General features: G+C 29.8%; 2 protein-coding genes across 3 annotated transcripts in view; both read left to right on the top strand.

The window, feature by feature from the left end:
• Nucleotides 1–576: 576 nt before the first annotated feature.
• LOC124532415 (huntingtin-interacting protein K) lies at nucleotides 577–2,576 on the top strand. Its single transcript, XM_047107317.1, has 3 exons — nucleotides 577–920; nucleotides 1,549–1,656; nucleotides 2,432–2,576. The coding sequence occupies exons 1-3, from the start codon at nucleotides 762–764 to the stop codon at nucleotides 2,525–2,527; spliced, it is 363 nt and encodes a 120-aa protein (XP_046963273.1). The 5' UTR covers nucleotides 577–761; the 3' UTR covers nucleotides 2,528–2,576.
• Nucleotides 2,577–5,021: 2,445 nt separating this feature from the next.
• Nucleotides 5,022–17,658, top strand: part of LOC124532219 (protein roadkill) — a 42,724-nt gene continuing 30,087 nt past the window's right edge. Inside the window, exons 1-2 of one of the 2 annotated variants that reach the window (XM_047106979.1) lie at nucleotides 5,022–5,188; nucleotides 17,303–17,338. The gene's annotated coding sequence lies outside the window, so the exon portion shown is untranslated. The remainder of the gene's footprint in view (nucleotides 5,189–17,302; nucleotides 17,339–17,658) is intronic. The other variant, XM_047106978.1, reaches the window with a different exon arrangement.

Here is a 17,658-nt window from a genome sequence, read left to right as displayed (position 1 = left end):
AATAAGTTTTGCCAGATACATCGAAAAGAATAACAAAAATGCGCTTAGAAGCTTCTGAGCGCATTTTATGTTATATATCGTCGTTGCTCCTGCAAAAGTCTGTCTCTTTTTTTGTTACACCATATTAATCGTTGTTTCAATACGCACGAACTGTAAAAACAGGTTTTTCATTTCTAAAGTATAAAAAGTTTACAAATTTAACTATGCGATATTCATATTCATATATCAAATTTTTCATATATTAAAATAACGATTAAAAGGGCACAGCAAACCGAAAAATATGAAAAAAACACATAGCGACTTTTGCGAGCAACGACAATATGTCTGTGTGTTTTTTTATTAAATATTTCCATTTGCTATTTATATAGGTTATTATATACATTTTTTAACATTTTCTTGCTGAAGGTAAATATGGTCTAATATAAATATCAAGATACTTAAATATATCTATAATTTATTAGTAAAAAAATCTTAACCCATTTGCCAGTTTGATTACATGTAATCATTTAAAATGATTTCTAGCATTAACTTTTTAATTTTTCCGTAAACGTAACACGAAACGATATGTCATTTTCAATGTGATAAATTGTCATATGTCAACACTGAAAGCGTGATATTGTATTAAAAATTATCTCATTTGGAAATAGCTACATACTCGAAATAAGTTATTTTATTATTCATGTTGAGTATATGAATATTTTCATAATACTACAATAACTAACTGCTATTAGTAAAATATTATACAAGATAAATTCATAAACATGGCCGATGAAGAGGTTAATGGTGATACTGATGATATACAATTAGAAAAAGATAAAACTCAAAAAAAGGCTGCAAAACACGACAGTGGTGTAGCTGATTTAGAAAAAGTAACTGACTATGCCGAGGAGAAAGAAATATCATCCCAAGACATATCTGGTGTGAGTAAATTTATAGTATTGCTTCTATAAAATAAATGAAGGTATTATATATTTTTGTGTATGAAGTAATGTCCATCTGTTACTATATACATAATATAATTTGTATGTAAATAAGGGCTTTTTACTAAATTCATATGTATTTATACACAAAACATATTTCTAAATAATTTTTTTTCGCAATTTTTGTCTCTGTTATGGGTACTCTGATAGGACTCACACTGGCAAATAGCTGATTTAATAAGGAGTAACTTAGGCTACTTTAATTTAAGAACAATGTATAATATAATAGTAAAGTCACACTGCAATGTAGAAACACAGTACAGCACACTGCCCTCGCACAAGCCACTGCGTTTTAGAGTGTTAGCTATAATTAAATATAAATGTAATAAAAAAATTAAATTTATACTTAATTTTTACAGTATGTAATTACATCAAGTACTTTTTGGCACTTATAACTGTATACAAAAATAATTCAATATATTGTTTTGCACAAATTTTTCAATAGAGGTAGTGGGATTTTAGACATTTTCATATTTGATGTGACTTTTTTCATATTAAATTTTAATGAATTCGTATAGTAACAGATGAAGTTTGGGGTTTTATTACATTATTTTGTTCACTTTTTCAGGCTCTTTCATTAATTGGTGATCGTAGAAATAAAGAAGCAGCCGAAAGGCTTGAAAAAGAAAAGGAGCTCCAAAAAGTTTCAGTTAAAAAAGACGACATTGAATTAATAGTAAGTTAAAAAAATATTTTACCTTGAAGTATCTTAAGCATAATTAGTGTAATGGTTCTCAGGCTGCTTAACAGTGTGTAGGGAAATAAGATATTACATATTTTTTGAGATTTTTTTACATATAAATCTTAATCTATACTAAAATTATAAATGTAACTCTGTCTGTCTCTTATAAATTTGATAACTAAAAATTCATGACCCCTTACAGCATAACTACTAGTATGTATGAAAAAAATATTCCTTACATACTGATAGAAAGAATACAGTAAGTGGTGCCTCATACTTCTATACAAAGCATGTGCCACTTATTATTTACCTATGGGGTATTTTATGTATCTTAATAGTACTTATTATAATTAATATTTTTATCTGATATAAATTAGTAAAAGTTTTAATAAAATGGTTACTATTGTTTGTTTTGCCTAGCTTACAAAGTTTACAAATGCTACAATTTTTTTTACAAGTTTGAAATTAATGGCTATTCTAAAAAAGTTTGAATTTATTTTTATTCAACTTTTGTAAATTTAAGTACATTAAATAATTAGACATTCACCTACAAGCCCTTCTCGGTAAAGCATCTGTTATAAATTTTGATGGTGTGTTGAATTTTGATTTTGAATGCACAACTAATCTTTTTTTTATTTTTTAAATTGGTTATTAATACATATTGAACAGGTTATATATAATTCCTTTAAAAAAATATTTAAACTTTAATTTTATTTAAATGTATTGTCTATGTAATATTTTTAATTGATTAAAATTTTATTAACTACAGGTAAAGGAAATGGAAATCTCTCGGACATTGGCAGAAAGAACTCTTAGAGAACATAGAGGTGACTTGGTGGCGGCCCTTACAACCCTAACAAATTAATGACAGACAATGTTTGTATACATATATAATAGAGTATTTTTAATCTCTATAAAGTGTTTTTTATATTAATTACCAATCTTTCCATCGATAATTTTAAATAAAAATGGTAGAGTTTAGTATGGCCAAACAATCTTGTGTCAAAATCATAATTTCATCTCTAGTATTTGCTCGTTTCATTAATAATTAATTTGACAAATAATTCATTTAATAATATTTTGTAAAGTTAGAATATATTATATTAATTTTTTTTTTTTTGTTAATAATAGTTAAAATTGAGCACATATGTAAAATGAAACACATAAAAATTGATTAATATGAAATAATATATTTACAAAAAAATATGTTTGTTTTCTATAACGTTTTTATAAAGTGATCTTATTTTGTGTCCCTAAAGTTTTTACAAAAAAAAAACAAGTTTGTTGTTTTTTGTAAAACATTAAGAGCCACTAAAAGGCGACTGATACGCAAAACAAAGGATTCTTGTCATACATGTTATAAAACAATAACTCAACAGTGATTCAGAAATATATATAATAGTGCTGGTTTATTGTAGTAGTAGCGTTAATTTCTCCAAGGAGAAGTAAAACAGTTCACTATCTACATTCAAATTAAAAATACGTTTAATCTTTCAAATGTTGTGTACTTTGATAAATACTGTTGGAATTATCAATTGATTTAAAACTCAACAAACTAATGCAAAAGTCCATTTCGTACTGATGTTGACTGCTCGTTCTCACGGTCAAACGTAACCAAAAGTACTTAATAGCTATATGCAGATGTCTCAAAGCGTGCCGCGTGCTTCGCACCGCACAAGCCGCAAATTCATTGCTTAAAATGAAAAGATCCGCTCACATTAAAATGACTAAACCAAAAAAGGAGAAAAGCCAAAAAAACAACAAATTGACAATATATCAATGGTCAGGTATATAAAGTAATTGCGTTATGAAAATATGTCGACGAAATATATCGGAATTTTGAAAGTAAAATTAATAAGTACATATATAAAATGGAATAGTGGTGTATTATAAATATAGAAACTCATGAAGTTCGTGGTGCCCAATATAGTTGAGTTATTAGTAAACCGCATGTTTGCTTTTCTTTATTGCGACTTCGATTTGGAATTGGCTATAGATGTCTATATAAATTTTCTACTAAAGTTCTACTTGATGAACTGATACCTACTTAATCGGTATAGTATTTGATATCTTATATTTGTTTTATCGTTAAATTCTGAATAAGAATTGCCGTATATTAAGTTACATATCGTTTATACGAATGGCTGGACATGGCTAGGTTGAACTACGTAAGATGAATCAGTTGCTTTTGTCTTATCCAGACTTCCTAGGCTGGTGGGATGCCTCCGACGATGTGCTAGCCGAGTATTGAGTTTTGAAGTACGTGCTAGATCCCCCTTACCGCTTTAATGGCTCTAAAATGGAGCTTACTATGAATGCGCATTCTGACGGTAAATGCCTAGAGAAAAATTGACTTCGTCGAATTGTCATTTTTAACCCAGGTTAAAAATTGAAAATAAGGTTTTAAGTTCATCATCAGAGAAAATATTCTAGCCAAATATTACTCGCATGTCAAAAGGACGATCGCATAACAATAAAAACATTGTATGAAGCCAAAATTGTAGATGTTGGAAACGATACATTTCCTTGCACTGATCATGAATCGTTATTAATTAAGAGAAGTTTTCTACCTATATTTTTTCAGCTTTTTTAATTGATTTCCTTTGAGGTAAAGCGATAAACTATATAGCCCATCTGGGGCTATGTGTAAGCCTGTCTAATCGTACATCGTTTGAACGATAAGTAAATCAGTGTAGCTACAGGCACAAGAGATCTTACATTTTCGTCCTTCATTTTGATGGCGCCTTAGTATTATAAGTAATGCGTGATATTTTTTTCATTATTGTCTATAGCCATGGTTCATATTTTATAAAATAAAAACAGAAGAATAAAATCAAACCTCACCATCTTTCCTACTCGAGTAACGTAGAGATATTTTTACCATACGTTTCTGAAACGTCGCCCGTGATAGAACTGTATAGTGAAACGATCGTTTTCTTTGTGTAAAGAGCGGTAAAAGTTATTGTTATTTATAAGCTTAACTTATCATGCAAATTCGTGATAGTGAAGTAAAATAAAAATAAACAGGGTTAAAGACTTAATAAAAATAAACAGGTTTGATAGATTTATATTTCAATGTAAAATTTGATTTATATACAAAACGGGATCTCGTCAATTAATTCGGCAAATTTGTTAAATTTAATGTGAGCTTAAGAGGTTTAAAAGCAAATTTTCTTTAGATTACAACCGTTATTGACAATTTTTTTTAATTTTTGTAACAAATTTCATATGATAACAGTAAAAAAAATTAGGAATACAATTATTTACTATATATTTTATATTTTTTTTACGTCTAAATAATAAATTTCACTAAAGGCACTATATTATCTGTCAATTCAATACTCAATATAATTAATTTATTATCTATGGTTTACGTTCTGAAGACGAAGTGTGAGTGCAGTGTGTAAATTGTTTTCTTTTTTAATTCTTTTGTGACTGTGTTCTTTTTATTGTTTAGTTCTTTGTTCATACTCCTTTTTAATTGAGTGTAGTGCTAATTATAAATTATAAGCCCTATTTTTAACAGGTGAGTAATATAAAGATCTCGTCAAACGTCAAAAACACTTGTCCCTTGAGCTTTCATCTGTATCACATAACATAATTACGGCCTTGATAATAAATATTCTTACAAAAGAAATAAATTTACAATACCCCCGTTTGACATCAATGCAAGTCTTATTTTTTATAAATAGATCAAGCTCTAACATGGTCGCAAGACGAGCAAATATATTCGGAAACTATGGTGACTAGTCCAATAACGTCAGTTTCATCCGTACATTATATTCACGATAGGTGTATGTTCACTTGTGACTTGTCAACCCACGGAATTATTAATAAAACTTGCGTTATAATTTCTACGCCCTAAATAGTTTGTATTAACCAAAGGTTTTAGTAACTTCTTTAGAAATGGTTTTTTCTGTTTAATAATGTTAACTATTATTAAATATCGTTGTTTCATATTAAATCCCTTTATATACGGTTAAGATAAAATTAGTACATCACTAGATCGCATTTTGCTTCTTCCCTATCGACTCACAAGATGAAAAATGATAAATGCTTCATGTAACCAATCTATGATGGAAACATACTTAATTATTGTACATGTGAAAAATCTAAATAATCTAAACTACTTGCTTGTTTTTTAAATAGCAGTTTTGTTTGATATTTTCTATAATTATGTAAAGTATTTTATAACTTCTTAAGGAATAAACTTTTAATAACATAAATTATGAATAAAATTATTGTTTTATGCCAATGTCGCTACTAAGCAAATAATCCTCAAATATATTTTGAATGGTTTATTATAACATTAAAGGATATTGATGTGAGTAACATTCTTGTGTAATATATTTATATTTAATAATTATCCAATACTTCATGCACACTACCTACTTTTCTTGTGATGGTAAGTATTTGTTAACCAAATTAGAAGAAAACTAAAGCTCTTATTGAAAAATTTATTTCAAAGGTTATTTATTTCTTATAACTCAATTATTTCAAAGTCAAAGTCAAAAACCTTTATTCAAAATACAAGTGTTTACACTTTCTTATTGATTGTCGATAATCTACCACTGGTTCGGAATATAATACCTCAGACCTGAGAAGAACCGGCAAAAGAAACTCAGCGGGATTATTTAAAAGTGTAATATTAATTAGGTTACTTTAAACATTACTTAAAATTTTGTTGATTATGTCAGTGGAATAAAATAAACATCAGCGTACAGTTTTAAACAACATTTAGTACACAGAACAAATCGTCATTAACATTACTATATTTATTATTCATATGGCACAATGTTTTTGCCAAAGAAATGGGTAAACAACAGATGTTATAATTTTATTACTATGGCACTCAAAAACTTTGTGGCTATCACTAAAGACCAAAATTAATTGTAACATTTCAAGTCTGTAATAAACATAAATTAGTATAGTATAATGTTTTAATTTTTTTTTTTTTCAAAATTTTGTATTTGGAACAACTTCAGTCTTTATATTTCAAATTTTAAAAATAAAAGAATTTCACTGTAGCGATGTCATTTGAGGTAGGATTTATTGGAAGCCCATCTGAGCAAGTTCTTACCTCCAGCACATAACACATTAAAATAGTAGATTAAATATCTATTTTAAAAAAAGAAAATCTATAATGATTTAATGTAATATGGTTCAAGTATGTGTGTAAGCTTGGAAAACTTATTTTTTCACTATCTTAAACTGTTGGGACAGCGATCCAATATGGCCAGAGATAGATTAGACAAAGCAAACCTTGCAGTAAGTTCTTGCTAATCACAGGAATATATAAAAACACAAACTTAATAACTCCTGGGTGCTACCGAGAATTACAGGGCACAAAAAGCTCAAAAATTGAATTACCTTAAACAAGAAAGTAGCTAAAATTTATATATATAGTTCTTTATATAAATTTCAAATTTAACTCAAAATAACTAAGAAATTATTTGATGAAGATTAAAGTAAGTTTAGTCTAACAACTAAAAAAATTAAATTTTGAATATTGCTTATATATTTAACATATAATTTTTTTTTATTTATTATTTATTATATTTAGAATCGAATGGCATGAGCCAATCGATATGTTTAGGTCCTCAGCAACTTCTCTAACGGTGATTCGACGATTGGCCAATATCATTTTCTCCACTTCATTAATTTTTTCATCTGTTGTTGAAGTGCTCGGGCGTCCGGCACGCTCTTCGTCGTTCACATCTTCTCGGCCGTTTGAGAACATTTTGTACCACCGATAAACGTTGCTTCGGTCCAAGGTAGCTTCTCCGTATGCCACAGTCAACATTCGGAATGCATCCGCTCACTTAATTTTGTTTTTCACACAAAATTAGATACAGGTTTCTTGATCCATTTTTTTTAATAGGTAAAAATCGAAGACGGTCCAAAACACGTGCAAGCTAAGCAACTGTCAACAATTAAGTGAATATTCAAAATTGGCCGAGCTTGTCGGCATAAGTGAGAGACATGAGTACCAACATAAAGCCACAAAAAGATCGAAATTCGAATATTATACGTAACCCGAGAAAATTCAAAATTCGCGATACTTTTTGACCGCACCTCGTATGTTTTTATTTATAAATATGTAAACTTTTGGTAAGATATGTACTAAGCTAATTATCAAAAATTCACACAAGTTCACACAGCAAAAAAGTTAAAGAAAAGAATTATTTTATATATTAAGTTGTAAAACATTTTTTCTGACATTAAATCTTACCAGAATGATAACACAGTGACAATACGGCAATCTGATAAAAGTAATGTTAGACTGTAATATTCCTATGACTCAGTTCAGTACAATACTGCTAGGACATTCAAAAACCTTTTATTATTATCGTACAAATTATTATATGTGACATTATTGGAAACAAAGATTGGATTTAGGTTTGGGTACACAAAAGGATACCTTCATATTCATATAAACATCCTCAGTCGCTAATAGAACAAAAACTTATTCTCAAAAATTTTAAGACCGGAAAAGCAATATCTGGTATATGGTAATAAGTATATGTATAAGTTTTTCCGCTGTTTTAGGCTATAGTCTATCTTTATGCCAAAATTAATAAATATATGTATAGCCGTTGTAGCGTGATTATGAATCAAACAGATCCATACTGACTTCTTGACGGCGATGTACGTACTTACTTTTTTTTCTTCCCTTTAAAGTTTTCCATCGCGCTAATGACGCTTTATTTTAATTACGTAATTAATCAGTATTACAAACGTTTATATTTTATAACGTCTTATTCTTCGTTAAACGTAAAAACGATTAAATGCTTGTCTTTGTGAATAACATTTGTAACAATTATTTTGTTTAAATTACCCTAATGTGTATTAAAGTTATTTCAAACATCAAAACTACTTAACATCAACATTTTATCGTGTTATAAAACTAATACGTGCATTTATAAAGCGTTCGACTCAAATATAGTTAATATGTAAAGTAGGTGTAGTTTATAGTTTGGATTAAATATAAATTATTTAAAATATTCATATATTTCTTATTTTTACAAGTTACGAGCTTCGTTTGCTTGTCAAATCTTGCAAGCTTATACAATGTTTTTGAAATCCTTTGTGTTCATTCATTTCCGATGACGATGCATTTTTTATGATCAGTTTGATATGATTCTACGCTAAGGATTAGCTCTGGATAAAGGAATTATTTAATAACCAACAGCATAAACTCCAAATTTTGTACAGAAAAGCTTGTTCCAGATAAGTTTGTTAGTTGATAACAATGATGTTCTAGTAAACAGATATGTCATTAACGCGCAAAAAGTGAAGACTAGAAAACGTCCTAATTGGGACGTTTGCCTTTATTCGTGTATGTCGTTTTCATCATAATTCTGCCAGTAATACGTTATAATACATCATAATTATGTAGTAATATGTTTTGCGTAATTAAAACATCTAGTTATCCCGTTTACTTATTGTTTTTATCAACCTATCCTTTTTACTTGTAACGAAATGTAAAATAACGGTTCCCGGCGCGGCACACTGTTTTCTGCTCTTTAGTATGGATATAACATATCTGTTTATTAGAATATCATTGGTTTATAAGTTATTGTTTTTTTATCTATTTTTCTTTTAATCAACTTATCATCGTAGGAATTATTTATACTGGGAATACAAGGAATCCCTCCCTTGTGATTTATTGGACTGCAAAACGACAATGCTTTAATAAATGGCAAAAAACGGAATCCTTATAGATTTGTCATGTCTGTCTGTCTGTCCGTCCGTCCGTATGTCACAGCCATTATTTCTTTCTAAGAAATAATAAGAACTATACTGTTGAAATTTAGTATATATTTTGTGAACCGCATTAAGATTTTCCCACAAAAATAGAAAAAAAAAAACAAACAATAATTTTTGGGGACAAAACCGAAACTCAAAAAAGTTTTTTCATCAAATTATACTTATTGTCGATCTTAAAAAATGTTACTGAGGTTTTTTATATAATTTTCTAAATAAGGGAATGATAAAACTAAAAATAATGTATGATATAGGTACATTACCACGCAAACTTCCACTGAAAATTGGTTTGAATGACATCTAGTAAATAGTTTTTTTTTAATACGTCATAAATCGAAAATTTCAATCAACTCAAATATAATATAAAAATAAAAATCATAAACATACACCTTGTTACTTGTTGCTACGGAACCCTTCATGGGCGAGTCCGACTCGCATTTGGCCGTTTTTTAGTTCTATGGTCTTGTTCGATTGTGATTGCGAATATAATTAAATAAAATATTAATCAGAAGGAAGGCATTAGTAACTATACAATCAGTTGTAAATTAAAAGTAAATAATAAATTCGCGCAATATAGACAACGTTTTTATGTTTTAGTGTTTGCTTAAATGTCATATGTAATTTCAATGTGTTATATAATTAGATACTATATTTCAGAGTAGATTAAGGAAAATCGATTTAAGCAAAGAATTTTAAGTAGGCAAATGTCACATTTCCTTTGTAAAAACATTCCGAAACAATAATTACACATTCAGCTAATAATGTCATAGTTAAAAGTTACAGAGGAATTGTACGGATTATCAGAATTCTCATAAAAAAACAAGGTTCTTCGCTGAAGGACACTTCCGGGCCCCGGTAGGCCTTGGATAACTTCTCTCAAGGATCTTAGGGTGTAATAAATGAAACCTTCCCGCTCTCCCGGCCTCTCCATCCCGTCGACCTTGTTTCAAATAACAATATTAGGTTTCGGAAATTCTTTTAAATAAAACCTTGTCTCTCCGAACATGTTTTTAGAATGATATTTTGTAATTGTTCAAATAATTATTGTACATAGTAAATATTATTTTTTTGTAACAAAAACAAAACAAGTTTCTAAAATATATTAAAACAGATGACCAAATGGCATATCAATTTCGTGATAAGTTGTCATTATGAATTATTTATCATTGCTGCCACGGTGTAATTTTAACCACGATAAAAGGCAATATCCCCGTAAATTTAGTATTTTAAAATTCATTATTCATCTGTTACTCATCTCGAGCATAGACTTTATCACGAATGTACGTAAAATATACATTTTATAGACATAACTTTCACGGATTTGTATGTTCTGAAAGTAGTGGAACGTTCCAATATTTTAATACTCCTTAAATGGCAAATATGAAGCTAATCGTTTTGATAAAGCATTAAAGGTTATGAACACCGTGTAAATAATCTTTAATTGTTTCTCATGGCACGTAACGCCCATTCACCCAAAGTACATAATCTATATCTATAAAATTTCTCTCAAATAACCATTCTAATGTAATGGCACACAGGATATATCCAGTAAGGTCCCAGTATACCTCATAGGCAATAGTCTTTATATAGAAGAAAGAAGAAGAAAAACCATACTTTGCGTCAGTTTCTTTTTTATGAAAACAATAAACACTAATAGGTCCATATTTATATATTATATAGTCATCTGTAATTGTTCGAGACCAGACTTCGATATTTGCCGAATAACAATATTAACTAAAAGTTTAAATTATCTGTCAAACATTTATGTAGTTTCATATTTTGTTGTTATCTATTATACAAAGAGAACATTCAGGAAAATTCTAAAAAACACATAATTACGTAATGCTAGGATGTACGATACTCTCGGGAATTCCATATTATCGACTTACTCGTATTTGCCACCGCGGGCGTGACTTTTTTGTACTTTGCTAACCCCAAGTCGATGAAGGTCATACCTAATATTGATACGACAAGTAGCCGTGTCTAAAATGAATTGTGTAATAGATTGTGTAATTTAAACGTTTTTATATTGCGTTATTAGTTAATCAAGTCATAATTTAGAGTACCGGAATTGTATTCAACGGCACTGATATGACAAGCTGTTAGTCTTACAAGGTAGCATAGATCAAACAGGTATATTATATGTCAATCATTGTGAACAAGTGGGTTGTTTCGGGACGGGTCAGTATTCCTCAGTCAACTCGTCCCGTCGCGGACGTCGACCTCGCATTGCACACGCATGGACGCTGCATTGTCACGTCAACCGCGTGCTTTGCATTAAAGCTCGGTAACTTTTAATCATCGTTTGATTATAGTTTAAACATAATAAGACTTACATCACATATTTCGTTATATAAATGTATAAAATATAACTCATGAACTGCTACTGTGACTTTCTGAGTTGTGACTTAAATCTTTTTCAACTACAACTATATTTTTTTTACAATTTAGCAAAATTTCTTAACAAAATAATTAAACAAATAAAATACCATACCGACAACAATCATAAGTACATTACTGTTAAGGTAATTTTAGCATAAATTCAAATAAAAAAGCAAATTCTTCAATATATTACATATTGAAGAATTTTCAAAAATATTAATATGTTTAGACATAAGCTAAATCATTCCATCATAAATATTTATAAAATAGTTTGGTTTAAAAACTTGACTTTTAACTGAAATGTTATGCTACTCTAAATAATTTAGTGTTTATATCAGTCGTGACTGATCATATCATGTTATTCACCGTTAACGTTCGCTAACATGTGTATCGCGTAAATAGCCTTAGGTATTGATGTTATCATATCTCTATATATGTATAAAGAAATTAAGGTCTAAGCATAGTTCAAGATAGTGTGACAAATAATACTGTACTTGATTCCGAATTCTAAATTTTTAAATTTAGAATGTATATCCGTATTATTCAGCACATTTATAATTTTACATTGTTTTGGCGATTAAGGTTTTTATTTACTCGTAGCAATTTTTGTCTTATATAGAAAGACAATGAAATGAATATATTTATATCAGTTTAACATTAAGTAAAAAGGTTATAATATTACTTTCGCATAATATATTATTTATTATTATCAAACCTTGTTCAAATTAGGTTATTGATTTGTGGCAGTGTTGCGTGTCCGGACATCGACCCCCGTGAGTGCACTATTGCACGGGAAGACAAAGCATGCCGCGATACACGGGTCACTGCTTTAAACAACTAAATACTCATATATTATGTTATCACTAAGTGAATATTATATCTTTCATCAAATAGTATTGTATTAAAATCGGTTTATCGGTTTGTAGAGCTCGGGCCGGATGCATAAGTGCTCTATGGCACGGGGAGAACACGTCTGAAGATGGGCAATCAGTCTCGTTTTTTAAAAATTACGATCTCCGAGTTGTTTTAAATATTAATCATAATGATTTCTACTTAATACGTGCGCTAAATAAACGTTAAGATGCGTTTTTATTCAGTCTCGTTTTATAAACTTTTAACTACACATTGAGAACTTTATATCGACAGGCAGGTGGACTTTAGACAGGTTTATGGTGTTATATATTAATGCGAGTAACAACTTATATAAGCATGCTTTATTTCGTTGTACAATAGATATATTCATCGAAATGTAAATTTATATTTTACTGCAAATTAAATAAATCTACATTCATCCTCTATCATAATAAATAATGTAAAGAACTCAAGAACTTGTAGAAACAAAAAATAATTTGGAAATGTTTCAGTTTGAAAGAAGGTTTTATATTTGAAAACAGATGTGGTTCAGATTTTAATATGTATTCGCCACTGGGACTTATATTTGAGTGAAACATATATTAATTAATATTATGTTGTTTTATCACGCATCTAGTACCTACTAATCTATGGACTCATTCTATTACAATCAGTCTATCAGGGCATTGCCTTTTACATATTTGGATTACTTAACCTCTAACGTAAATTGCGATTTTTTTTAATAAAAAAACTAACTCGCTGACTAAAATACAACAAATATGATGTTAATATTAACACGTTTATCGAGTACGTGCCAGTCGTACGCTTCGGAAGTAAAAATACAAATACTGTCAAAATTGTACAAACATAATCACAAAACGAGATAATGATATAAAACTTTCATATCGCGTTAGGCGTTACAAGCATGTGGGACATGATGACTGTGTCCAATGAGTCGATTGTGATATGACGAGAACAGCGAAGGTAGGGGGGCCGGGTCACGAATTTTACGTACGGTTACGGGTGTCGGGTACTCTCGACAGTCGACCCCAGCAGCAGCTATGTGTGCCACGGATGTATGTAGGTTAACATCGGACGCGCTCGATACGCCACCGCTGTTGCCGATGTCGACCACCTAACCTAGATCAGGGTACGGAGAGATCGCTTATGAAATCTGGCGCACACTAACTATATAAATGACACAGAATTTAACGTGCCCATATTCTATCGCATACCGACTCTAAAAGGTTAAATATTAATACATTTTCTTAAATATTAATTAGTGTTACTTGCTCGTTGTAATTAGTGTTTTATAACGAATTACATTATGGAGGTAGTTCGACATGGGTCCCGATTTGCTTTAATGTGAATCATATCATTACACAGGCGAGATAGAATGGCGAATATAAAATGAATGCTCTAGTAAATTGTGTCACGGTCCAACCGTGTATAAATTTCGACAGTCACGGCCTCGCCTAAACCTTAGATACATTTTTTTTATTTTAACAAATTTTGTATACAATGTTCATTCACAGGTAACATTATGAATTTAATTAAATGTGATAACTCCTCCATTGATTTTATGGTTTATGATGATGATTCATAATATGTATGACTGATAGAATTGATGTATAACATACAACTATTCTCCTATTCTCAAAATAATAAGGTTTACATAAGGATTACAATTCGGAGTGCAATCTAATGTGATCATTAGTATTTGATAGTTTAATTTTATAGTTATAAAGAAATGTTATGAGAAAAAAATTAATGCATTAATAATGTTCATGATTAAAATTAATATCTATAATGTGATCTTTGTTTGTAGTAAAAATAAATAAATCAGCAATCCTATTTTATTGCGAATTGCTGTTTTGTTTAGGTAAGGCGTTTGCGAATAAAACTTGAAATAGATTTACTCTGGTCAAAATAATGGTATATTGATGATGCACTTTTTACTTAAAAAAGAGAAAAACGTATTTTTAATTTTGAAATTCCTATTTATTTGTAAATCATTGAATAGATTAGGTATTAAAATTAACATATCCTGGCATACATAACATTGGCGAAATAATTGACGATCACTATAAAACGAATTGTATTACAAAATTAAATAATAAAAAAAACAATTATCATTAATAAATAAACATCCATATATATTATCAAAGAACAAAACGTTTATACGTTAATAAGAATACCTAAGTGTGAGACGGTGACCCAGTCTGTTTTAGCGTCTATTTGACGTATATTAATTAAATATAAATGAATACCTTCAAGTTTTGGAGGTAAAGGATATATTAGAAACGGAATGCGTTCAGCCACCGTTCTCCGTGCAGCTGGTCCGCTTTTATCTCGATACGGCCAATTGTGCGAGCCGATTTCAAAACGAAAGTACCTACCGCGCATCTAGGACGGTGAACGTATTTCTCGTTGAAATCTCTTGCAATTTATCAGCTATCCAATACTTTTGAATACTGAATAGCTAGTAAAACTAACTCCTACGACCTCTATTGAAATATTCCATCTTACTGTTTGTCTCTAGGGAATATTAAAAAAGAGGTCAGATGTTATGTTCATATTTATATTAAGATTTTATGTTTTCAGCTTTCAGACTATGCTATATCTAGTCCCTCACCTCTAGTAAAGTTTTTTTCCGACAGTGTATACATATGAAAAAATGTATAGTAATAATAATACAAAATATCTTTATGCGTTATTATAATACAGACATTGAGATTGCAGCTTAGTGTGTGTGTGTGTGTGTACAATTCGAATATAGAATGAGCTCTGAAACAGTATGTAAACAGTGATCTACATAACATTAACGACGTAACAGTACATAGGGCTTCAGTTTTCAGGGTTATCGCTGTTAATATAGTTACGTAATAATATTTAGGAAGTACTTAAGATTTAATATTCATTATTGTAACAACATCTGGGTTCCTATGAAATTCATATTTTTAATTAATTGCTGTAAACATACTCTGGTTAATTCAGTAGCATCCAATAACGAGTTTGTTCTAGTTTTTTTTTTAGAAAACTGTGGTAACGGCAGCATTAAATATCTGTGTAAGATTACGTTCCATATTCGGTTTGATAATTGTAACCCACTATTAAATAAATTATAATCTTATTATAATGTATCATTCAAAACAATTCACTAAAATGAATTAGCGGAGATTATTTTAAACAAATACAATTTAAAAATATCTACCAATTTATGACATGCATATCGTATTAAAATAAATATTCAATAGGTATTTAAAAAATTGTATTCGTTTTATATGCGTTATTTTTTAAATATTATAATAGGACATATTCGTTTCATATTTGGTCCTTCGGACATATACAGTGAAGTAAACCATGCTTGCGTAGGCGCACGTTGCTGGCTCAGTCCGCGATGGCGAACGGTTATTATATCACAAGAGATATCGTAACTTTTGCCCACTTTGCAACTAGAAAGTACACAAGCCATTCGCTTTTCTGATAGTATTTATTGCCTAGGAAACTTAGTCGAGCATTGCTTTTCAATTTAAATCTATTCGGCATGAAACAACTTTCCCGATGCTAATTGCTATTTACTTTCTAAAGCAGTTTGATGGTTTGATAAAAACATCAAACCCTTTAATATTATCCTACATTAAAGTAAATAATTTTACTATTCAATAGTTCAGAATAATTTGAATAAAACATTTTGTTGTTACTTAGCCATTAATATTCCTTCAACTATGGTTTTGCATCTATTAAACATTTACTTACCATCTTGTGACGTAGACTTAATGAGAATTTGTGATATACAAGTGTAATCTACCTCAGTGTGAGTTGTTTCAACCTACTTATTGAATGCCGATGTTGTATAAAGAAAATCGGACCTTATATAATGGATCTTAAAGACAAAATCGTTATTTAAATCACGAACGTTCTCAATCCGACAATTAGGAACCGCTGCTAATTTGCCAAACAATTATCGACCTTAGGTTTGTGAGAAAAGATATAAAGTAAATTGTCAATGAGTATTTGAATACTGTACATGTTCCATTCAACCATGAACTGCTTCGAGGAGCGTCCTGCGTAGTTAAGACCTCAATTTTTTAACCTCTCTCACTTATTGGTCAATCAAAGTGACATTTAATATTAGTTTAATGTTCGGAACGGCAGTAGTTTGGGTTTCCATGCGCAATTTTTGCTGTAACAATACACTTAAAATGATTACCGTAAATAATAGATAGGTGTGCGTTAAAATGGTTTGCTATGCAACTGTAATATATAAAATTAAAAAAATGTTAACAGTATTAATTACATAGTAATAAAATAAAAAACATGTGGGTAGTAGTGTATAGAAGACCTGTAATGCTGTTTACCTTACGTCACAAATTTTATTGACATAAATATTTTTATTCCTAATATACACATACATATTCCATACAATATATAACATAAATATTCCAAATTTAATTCAAAATTATATAAATTTCGTTTAAAAATAATTGAAGCGTCAAATGTTTCCTGAATAATCGTAAAATTAACCTAAATATTTTTTATTCACAAAAAAATGTATAAAAAAAAAAAATAGTAATATTTCTAGTAATGTTCATTGGTTATTCATAATTTTTAATAAAAAGGTTTTTTCTTGTTTCAGGCTTTGCAACACGAGACTGTAAATAGCTACAAAACTGTAAGTAATGTTTTTAAATTTGGTCAGACAACGTTTATGTCATTTATATTTTATTCCGTGTCAATAGACAGCAGAAACAGATAATACGCTAAGCCTCTCTAATTGTGTAAGCGCAATGTAAAGTGGACCGCGTCATTGCTCAATCAGATGCATCTCGTTTCGTGTTGCGGCTCGTGAGAGTCGAATTTCCCAATAGCCGAGCGGAGAAGGAGAGAACTTAATGCGGTTTCCCAATAGAAAGTCCTCCGGTGCAGGAAGCGCAGTGCAACACACGTGCACTCGCCCTCCACACTCGGAGGGGCGCCGGCCGATGCACTTTC

This window comes from Vanessa cardui, chromosome 9 (genome assembly GCF_905220365.1).
Source record: "Vanessa cardui chromosome 9, ilVanCard2.1, whole genome shotgun sequence".
NCBI lineage: Eukaryota > Metazoa > Arthropoda > Insecta > Lepidoptera > Nymphalidae > Vanessa > Vanessa cardui.
This window is presented reverse-complemented; position numbering and strand designations above follow the sequence as displayed.

Coding starts and splice junctions, on each gene's coding strand:
- LOC124532415 (XM_047107317.1), top strand. CDS start 762: ATGGCCGATGAAGAGGTTAATGGTGATACTGATGATATACAATTAGAA. Junction 921..1,548: donor CATCCCAAGACATATCTGGT/GTGAGTAAATTT, acceptor TCACTTTTTCAG/GCTCTTTCATTAATTGGTGA. Junction 1,657..2,431: donor AAGACGACATTGAATTAATA/GTAAGTTAAAAA, acceptor TATTAACTACAG/GTAAAGGAAATGGAAATCTC.